The sequence below is a fragment of the Cornus florida genome, unplaced genomic scaffold (assembly GCF_030987335.1).
Source record: "Cornus florida cultivar Cherokee Brave unplaced genomic scaffold, ASM3098733v1 CherokeeBrave_3.0.0_Hap2_Chr08, whole genome shotgun sequence".
NCBI lineage: Eukaryota > Viridiplantae > Streptophyta > Magnoliopsida > Cornales > Cornaceae > Cornus > Cornus florida.
The window spans coordinates 47,548,361-47,558,321 of record NW_026775578.1 but is presented as its reverse complement, the minus strand read 5'-3'; the positions used below and the strand labels follow the sequence as shown (position 1 = coordinate 47,558,321).

Here is a 9,961-nt window from a genome sequence, read left to right as displayed (position 1 = left end):
ATTAAAATTGTTGCATTGTCAATTCAAACTCATTGAATGATATATCAAACACACTGGATGATACAACACTTAATTTTGCACAGGACAAGATCCGGATAGTTAAAGGAAAATGAGCAGAAAATAAATATTTGATTACTTACTAAACTTTTCAAATATCTGAATCATAAACTTATTGTTGAAAATGTCAAATTTCTCAATCATAAACTTATCTAATATCGAAAATGTTGTTCAAGCATAATTTTTTACTTAGAAAATGAATGTGAAATAACTTTTAATCGTGCAGAACTCAAGATGTTCATGAACCCTTTTTTTTTTACATGCAATCCTTTGTTATTAATGCATTACCTATTAAGATTAATTATCATAAAAACTCCATCAAATAGTTGTAAGATCATGCATTCGCCAATAAAGTTGTAATTTGACACCATAATTAAGATGTTTCTGCGAATAATATTACATTACAACATATTAAAAGCCCTGGAAACTTATACAAGATGGGATTTTTTTTTTTGGCCTACCTACCATTAATATTTATACTATACCGGCAAGAAACATTACAAATCACAATTGTGCTTCTTAATTTCATTCTGAAATAATTTCTAGCTCTCTATTGAAACCTTTTGAACTTGTGTTTGTTTTTGTTGCAGAAGCAAAAGGATTTGGTGGCATGGTCAAGTTGTTTCCTTCTTTTTCCAGCATTTGAACCACAGCTTTCATGGAAGGCCGATCAACAGGATACCACTGAATGCACCAGAGCCCAACAATAGCTAGTTTCTCTGCTATTTTTGCATGTTCCTCAATCTCAATGCTGATCATACCTAGCACTTCTCCTTGATGTAAATGATTGTAAATCCATTCGGGGAAGTATTTTTGGCTAGTGTTCTCTACTTTAACATCAATATTTTTCCTCCCACCAACCATTTCAAGCAACAACATTCCGAAGCTATATACATCTGATTTATATGACACATTACCGAAATTCCTAGAAAATACTTCAGGTGCAATATAACCCACGGTCCCTCTTGCAGCAGTCATGGAGACAGCACTTTGGTCCTTGGGACACAACTTTGCTAGGCCAAAATCAGAGACCTTTGGATTAAAATTGTGGTCCAACAATATATTATGAGGTTTAATATCAAAATGAAGGATTCTTTGGTCACACCCTTGATGAAGATATTCGATTCCTTTGGCTATGCCCAGGGCGATATCTTGCAGCTTCTCCCAACCGAGGAAATGGTTCTTCTGATCTTCTGAAAAGATGGACTTTTCTAAAGAATCATTTGGGCAAAACTCATAAACAAGAGCTCGTCTAGATCCATCAGCACAGAATCCAACCAAGCGAACCACATTCACATGGTGGATTCCACCCATTGTTCCCACTTCATTGATGAACTCGTCTCCATTTCCTATTGAATCGTTGAGGACCTTAACAGCTACAAAAACCTCATTGGAAAGTTTTCCTTTGAACACTGTCCCATAACCCCCTTGCCCCAGTTTGTCCTTGAATTGATTTGTGATCTTTTTGATATCAGCATATGAGTATCTTGAGGGCTTGAGTGCTCTGTAGTCCTCCAAAAACATTTCAATCTTTACTTCATCTTCCTTCAACATTTTGTTTGAGTTATAGACACGATAGAGCACTACGATTCCAAGAGCAAGAATTAGGAGAACTGATATCACGATAGCTGCATTAAAACAAACCAAGTCAACTGAGAAGGAAAAAAAATTACAAAAAATCCTTTTAATTCTAGTCCGTCCTAACAAAAGAAAGGTGATCAATAGACAACTTTACCTGTCACAACTAGTGTTATTGATGAACCTGTAAAATAGGATCAAAGTATTAGTTTTCCATATATATATATATGCTTACGACATAAGAAAATCTGACTTGTAAAAATTTTGTTTTTATTGGATTTTTTTTCTCTCTCTATCCTTTATTTCCAACAGATTTTCAACTTTTGCTGTGTGTAAAATAGGATCAAAATATTAATTTGCCATGCGCTTTGTAGCCTTTTCTTATATATTTCGATCAACAGATCTTTAACTTTTTCGGTGTAATAGGATCAAATTATGTGCGGGGAAGGAAAAGAAAACCTACCATATTATATATGTGTGTTATATTTGAGGATGGACGTACCTTTTGTTGTTTTAGGCATGTGGAGGCATTCAATACCATGATGTCCAGTGGTATGATTCTTTAAGCCACATAATTTGCCTTCTGATTCACATTTTGTGCAATTTGGTTCCGACCAAGACAATACAAGATTATCACTCAAATCAGAAAATAGACGATAAGGAAGTGATGAAGTGTAGTTACCAATCTTTGTGCAGGAAGTAAGGGAAGAGTAATAGGCATAAGAAGGGACAGCATAAATGTGATCTCCGGGAGCAGTTGTAAGGCAAGGAATGAAGAATCGTAAATATCTCTTTGGTTCAGAACAATTGTATAAAGCATACGCAGACAAGTAGTAGCTTTCAGAATCTGGATAAAACTGAAAAGTAGAGGCAGACAAATTGAGTTTTATAAGCCGTCCTAGAAGGCAGCCTTTGGGGTCCTGAAGGTGAATGAATTGAGACTTGTAATCAATCTTCTTGACAAGCAGTTTCACTGAATATGGCAGCTCGAGTACCGTTTGTTCTCTCTCGTCGCACGTTAGCTGAAACCCGGGATAGCCACAGTGGCCGGGCTGCCTGTCCTCTTTAAGCCGGAAGGGGAAACGGATGGCCGGACCATGCTTCTTGCACCTGGAATCTACCTTGCACTCATCTTGGCCTTCTCCTAGTCCTTCTAGCCTTGCAAACAATGCCAGAAACAACAAGAAGGGAAATTTAGCCATTTCAGAGCCTCTAGCTTTTTCTCTCTCTGTTCCTATTTAAAACTGATTTGTTGGGTATTACTATGGCATCTTGGACTTGTCAGCGATATATGGCGGTCGTGTCCAAGTAGCAAATCAATCATGTAATTACGCTCTTTTCCTCTTTATAACAAGTGTCATGGTTTCATTTTCTCAAATTCTTCAAAACTCTCTCTCTCTCTCTCTCTTCTATTCCCTCTGTCTTAATTTAATTGTCTATCTTTTCTTTTTAGGTTGTCCAAAATATTTGTCCACTTATCAAATTTGGACAATATATTTTACATCTTTCAATAAAATACTCTTAAAATTTAAGTATATTTAAACTTGAAATGGTAGATTTATAATTTTTCAAGAGGATAATGCAATAATTACATGTTCCCTTAAAAAGTTCTACTCCCCAAAAAAAACATCTAATATAAGACATTGGGAGTAACTTTTTTTTTTTTTTTTTTTTTTTTTTTTTTTTTGTTAAATGATGATGACCCGGTTACATTTATTGTCCACTTATTTCTTATCAAATTATATTTTATTATTATTACTTTTTTTTTATATGGTGATGCGGGTTTCGTAAGATATTTTACACAATTTAAATATAGGACACTTGCGGTCCAATCACTCAAGAATGGTCCAATTAAATCCGAACTCCTAACCTACTGAATTTTTGGTGAGAACCCTTGCCACTGTACCTAAAGGTTGAGAAAAACACTATTTGAGCTTTGAAAATTTGGGGAGAGCCCTTGCCACTGTACCTAAATAAAGCATTATTTGAGCTCCCTAATGAGAACATTTCTAAGACCATCTCCAATGCTAAAAGTTATTTTTACATGTCAAATTTATATGTTGACAGGTACTACGTACAGTATCAAAATGCTTCATTTTACCAATTCTGCTCCAATTGTGAATTTAATGCAAAATGTTATTTTTTGACACAACCACCATTCTTTTTCAACTACCATTCTCGCCATTCATATTTGCATCAGTAATATTAATATTAGGTACATTCCAAGTCAAATTATAGACATTAAAAAGAAATTAAAATTAAACTTAATTAAAAAGAATAAAAAATCTAAAATATCTGATTTAAAAAAAAAAAAAAAAAAGACCCATGACCCATATAATTAACTATATAATTTATATATATTTAACTTATAATTTATACGCCCAGGACCCAAGAAAAAATATAGTATATATTTAGGGCAAATCATTTCCGCCTCCCCAATCGCCTCCATCTCTATTCTCGTTCTCACTGAACTTGCCCCTCTCTCGGCCATATCATTTCAGATTGTTTAAAAAATGAAAACCCATATCTTTCAGTTTCCATCGCCCGCTGTTCCAGTTTGGGTTCGCCCTTCGCAAGCTTCAGCCGCTGTCTCTCAACTCTCAAGCTTGCCCCCCTCTCTCTTTGCAACTACTAACTTGTATGTGTGGGTTTTATTTTAATTTTTTTTTTCTGTAATTGTATTTTATGATCAAGGTTTGTAATTCTTTTTTTTTTTTTTTCTGTAATCAAGGTCTGTAATTCTTATTTTGCAAACTAAATCCTATTTGGTGAAATTTTTTATGATCTTTTTAATATATATATATATATATATATATATATATATATATATATATATATATATATATATATCTGAAACCCTCTCTCTCTCTGTATGTGAAATAGCTACTGCTATTTCTTGTGCTACAATTGGCATCAATTTTAGCAAAGTTAAAATTTGGCAAACAATATAGCTTTGCATTGGAGAGCTCCTTTTCAAGCCCAATTGCTATATTTTAGAAATAGCATGCAATATAGCATTGCATTGGAGATGCTCTAACGAGCTATAGAATAACATCCAGATGAAGTTGTTGTAAAAATGTAAATAAAAAAAAACATTAGAAAAAGTACTATTTGAATTGAAGGGTTTTATGTGGTTCACCAATTCCATTAGGAAAATGATATATATCACAAATTATTGTATCACGAAAATAACTCCAATTAGGTGGCGGCTTATTTGCAATTTATTTAATTTGTTTTGTGTATTTTAAAAATAATTTTCTTAATATAGGAAAGAAAAAAATAATAATAAAACTTATCATAATACAATCCAAGCCCTAATATAACTCAATAACTTGAATTCAATTCTGCGAGTATATATGTTCGTTTGTGAGATCCTTTCTATTAATTATTCAAATAATTCAAAATAGAAGATACAACTTTTTATGATGAATGAGTGATCATTTTCTCATAAATAAGAACCCTAATTTACATAATTCACTTAAAACTTTTTATAATTGTATTTTTCTGATTGAGGTTAAAGTGTAAAGTGATATAAAAAATAAAAAATAAAAAGAAGAAGAAAAAGAAGGTATAGAGAAGTTAAGATATATATATATATATATATATAAACTAAAAAATATTAGTAGACAAAATCAAATTAGAGATAGATAGAGAAATCTAATGTAATTGTTTGTTCTTACATTTCATTCAATTACCTATTCGTTTGTTTTGCTAAAATAGGAAAATCACAAATGCATAAAAGAATAAAGTATAATATGTAATAATATAGAGGGCATTCATGTCTTTTTTAGTTATCGTCATGTAAGATTCGAGATGTGTAACACTGCTCATTCAATATTAGAATGCTCAAAAAGCATTTCAAAAAATCCAACATGCAATTTTATTTAGTACATCAGAATTAAGAAAGATAGGGTTTAATAACAAAATCCAACCACTTTTACCAACCAACTGTTTTAAAGGAGATTTTTTTTTCATTTTTTATATTTTTTGAAAAAAGCTTTTTGTGGCATAGTGGTATGTGAGGGGTTGGTTTTCAAATCTCATGGCACATTCAATTGGAAGATACAAATCACCTCACTTAATTAAGTTATGTTAGACTATGTCTTAAATTCAATCGATAAATGTTGTTATGAAAAATAAAAGCAGTCACACTTACGTGATATGTGCAGGACTTGTTATAGAATTGCTTTCCTAAAAGCTAAAGACTTGTAAAGGAAGTTGGGTCTTATTATGCTACAATTTTAGAGTTGCAATTGATTTGGTAACTTTGTGTTAGATAAGGTATGTAATCCTTGTTCAAAAAAGAATTAGTTTGAAGATTCTATAATAGAGGTATGGTTGGGGTGGATAAGGTATAGAAGAACCAAAAAAAGGGTTTTAGTGGGTGAGGTGAGGAGAGGAGAGAGTGAGTACCAGTGTAGAGAGAGAGGTGGCCTTCATTGAAATTGGTGGTCGAGTATGAATGGTTGAACATCAATGGGGAAGGTTTCAGAATGAGTGGGTGGATGAGTGAGTGGGCTATCTCTATAAATGTATTATCTTCTTGATTCATAATAGTAGAATTTTTTCTCTCATTGGGCGTAGCCCTAGAGATCAGGTGAACAATGTAAAACTTTGTGTTGTGCTTGATTGATGTATAATTGTATCTTCATATATGTAACGTCCTGAATTTTTTTTGCAGGAAATGTAACCATTCTAAGAAAGATGTCGCCTTCATTGAAATTGGTTGTCGAGGGTTTTGGTCATTTTTTGAGCCGAGGGTTTTAGAAATGTATTTTTAATTATTTTAAGTCAATTAGAGTTAACGGGATCATTTTTAGAATATTTCAGAAGTCGGGACAATTTTTGGGCTTGGGAACTTCTCCCAGTTTAGCCATTTTAAGTGAGGGGCATTATGGTCTTTTCCCAAATATATACATATATATGTAAGTAAATATTGAGGAGATATTTTAGCATTGCAAGAGAAGGGTGAGGGCTTGTTAGGAACTTGACTAAAGTTAGTAACCATTCTAAGTTTGACAAGTGGCACAATATAGGCCATGTATACATTTGCAAGATCAACACACTCCTCATTCCTCTCCTATTCTCTACCAAAGTTCTTTGTCCCTTTAGTTCTTCTTTCTCTCTTTATATATAGATACACACACACACACACACACACACACACACACACATCTTTATACATATATGCTTCAAGGCCATTTTTTAGAAGGTTAGATTTAGATTTTGAGGATGACCAAGAAGGGAAAATTGATAAGCATGGCAAGGATTACATTTTAAGACCATGGTTGCTAAGGTTTGGAGAATTTCAAAATTAGGGCTCCCATAAGGCCTTGTTTGGCTAGCTAAGGGCATGTTTGGGTGCACATAGTTGAGGTAGGGGTTTTCTAAGCCTTCAACCTTTGCCTTTCATTGAGAACTAATTATTATTCTTCTATTAATTTCAAGTTGAAGGCCATGTCTATGAAATTGTTGCTAAATGAATGTGAATGATGTGATTAAGTGTTCAAAGTATTCTATGTGGAAAGAATGTGCAATTCTATGTCAAAATTAAATGCTAGCATAATGATACTATGACATCTTAATTGAATAGCACGCTTGTCAATAAATAATGGAGAAATGCCATATTTGTATTCATTTTGTGGAAGGAATGCTATACTTGTGCTTAAATTATAAGGAATACCATATTGAAATCATTGCTATTGTATAGTTGGGAATTGAAGTTGAATTGATGCAATTGGTGCATATGCACGGCATAGTGGGAATTTTTAATGAGAAGGACAATGGGCCATTTTAGAATGGTGAGGGAATGGAAAGAGATTGACAAGTTAGCCATCTTAGGATGGGCGGGAAAGAGGAATCTTAGAAATGGACCGGGTATCGCGAGCCCAGTGCTAACTCGACCTAGAGGAGGCACGATCTGGTGTAGGACATGAAAAAGTTGATACTAGGCCCCAAATGGCCAAAAGGCCAGGGATAGTGTCAATCCTAACTCTATAAATTCGGTTAGCGTAGGTGGGGATTGGGGCAGGTAAAGGCCAAGTTTGGTGTCGTTTGAGACCAAGCTTGGGAATGGTTGTGCATTGCATTACATCTTCATTCATAAAATGTGAAATTGTACCTATGCCATTTATTAGATTGAAATGTGAATTAAATTTTGTAATATCCCCTAAGTATGATCCCGGTTTCTTTTAATCCCAATGTGTGATGTATGGCTCAAGGGAGTCCAAAATTGGTGCCTTAGGCATCTTCTACTGAACCTATATACTCACCCCCTTCCTTTAACATTTTTCAGGTCACGGTAAGGACGTGGTCAACGACGCTCCTCCACAAGTGTAGCTAAGGGTGTTGAAACTATCTTTTGTAATTTTTATAATTAAAGATTAGTGTTGACAGCCTTTTTTGTAAAATGACCATAATTTGACCATTTTTGTAAAGAACATTGTATACAAGACCTTAAGGGCCTCAAGCTTGAAATTTATTTTCTTTCGGATTATTTTGATGTAGTATGGGACATGTAACGGATAATTATGTCACATGCTAGTAATTTAGCCAGTTCTTGAATATATGGATGGATGATAATTTATTTAAATGCATAGATTGATGGAATGTATTGATGTATAACCATTTAATCATGCTCGTGAGTTGGGACAGAGGTATTTTGGTAAAAAACAAAAACCAAAGTATAGCTCTAGGACGGTAATGGAGACGAAAAAGGGGTGAAGGGGTCCAACCACACTTTTTTTCAAAAAAATTAGTGAGGGATAGATCCCCTTCTCCAAAACAGAATGGGGGTTCTTCCAAGGGATGGACGATCGATCCCCCATTTTTTATTTTCCAGAAATTGCCTTCGAACTTTGAACACTTATAACTTATTCGTTTTAAACCCAAATAGGGTCGTTCTTGAGTCCAACTTGCACCTTTTTGAGTAATCTTTCTAATGGTATAGGTATAATTCCATAATTGTTACATGAAATGACCATTTTACCCTTATCAACCCTAGGGACCTAGAGTGATCCCGCAGTCGAGGTTATCATTCTTTCATTATCTGATTTGGTTGGAAATGATTGGTGTGCCATCATTATGACTCCTAGATTATGCGGAGGTATATAATAACCATTTTTCCCTTAGTGCGAAATTCGGATCTACGGATTTGGGTCATTACAGATTTTGTATCAGAGCAAAGGTTCAAAAACCTTTCGGATGACGGGTAGTGGCTTACCTAGATGGGGCGAAGAGTTGACTTGCATTGACTGCATATTTCGTGCATAAATGTTTACTGTTTTGAGAATCATGCTTACTTGCTACGTGTTTACGTGTTTAAATGTTGAAGAATTTGTTACATTGCCATGTAAATGAAATGCATATGTCATTAATAGCACGTATATAAAATGCTTAAGTGTGAAAGGCTTATGTGATTAATGAAGGCATGATATTCGTAAGAAAAATAAAAATTCAAGTGTGATGAACATGGAAGGACAAGTCGTAAGCACGGCTTATACAAACATGTTTTGTATGGTAATATGATGGGTAGTCAAGCATAGGTTATGCAAGTGTGTGTTTTATGGAAATATGATAATGATGTGTAATGACCCGAACCCAAAGGTCCGAACCGTTAACCGGGTCCTTACCCGAACCCGAGGTCATCTAAGCCATTCATATCACTTCTAGTGTCAAAGCATCACCATTACACTTTAATTATACTTTCAGAAGGTTGCAGACAACATCCCAAGGCTTAGAATGAGTCAAGAACAAAGGAGAAACAACGGAGCATAAGCAATTCTATTTCGGTCGGCCGAAATGGCCTCTGAAGTGTCCCTGTTCCGGTTAACTGAAATGACCTCTTTGGCCAGTTGAAATGCAAAGTCCAGAGAGCATAAAAAGAATCGGTCGACCAAAGTGCCATTTTAGTTTACCAAAATGGCTCTGAGAGCCCTGGTCTAGCTACTGAGTTGCTGCACTTATAGAAATAACCTTAGTTGCAACAAAGGCTTTAAAAATGATCAGAATTTATCTCAAAACATAATGAAATGGATAATGCTACAACCATGGATGAAAGCATCAACAAATAGTCTTCATAATTGGCTCAATTTACAACAAAACAGAAAAATGCCGAAATGGCAACTGTTGCATTTCCAAGAGTCCTGAACTCAATAAAATGCCCCAACAAACTCTCTGACACTTCTGGCATACCTCACAGTCTCCGGTACATATAACGTGAAAAGACAAAAATGTCCTCGCCAAAAACGAAAAATTCCAAAAATGGAAAATGACGAAAAGTCCATTAAGACCATGAATGTTGCTGACATGCTCGGTCGGATGAAAT

The 9,961-nt window shown here is 34.5% G+C and overlaps 1 protein-coding gene across 1 annotated transcript; it reads right to left on the bottom strand.

Annotated features, from left to right (window-relative positions):
- Positions 1–411: 411 nt before the first annotated feature.
- On the bottom strand, positions 412–2,983 carry LOC132271621 (rust resistance kinase Lr10-like). The gene is made up of 3 exons (XM_059773067.1): positions 2,138–2,983; positions 1,793–1,819; positions 412–1,685 (listed from the first exon to the last, which is right to left on the bottom strand). Exons 1-3 carry the CDS (start codon positions 2,835–2,837, stop codon positions 583–585), a joined length of 1,830 nt encoding a protein of 609 aa, XP_059629050.1. The 5' UTR covers positions 2,838–2,983; the 3' UTR covers positions 412–582.
- Positions 2,984–9,961: the final 6,978 nt, after the last annotated feature.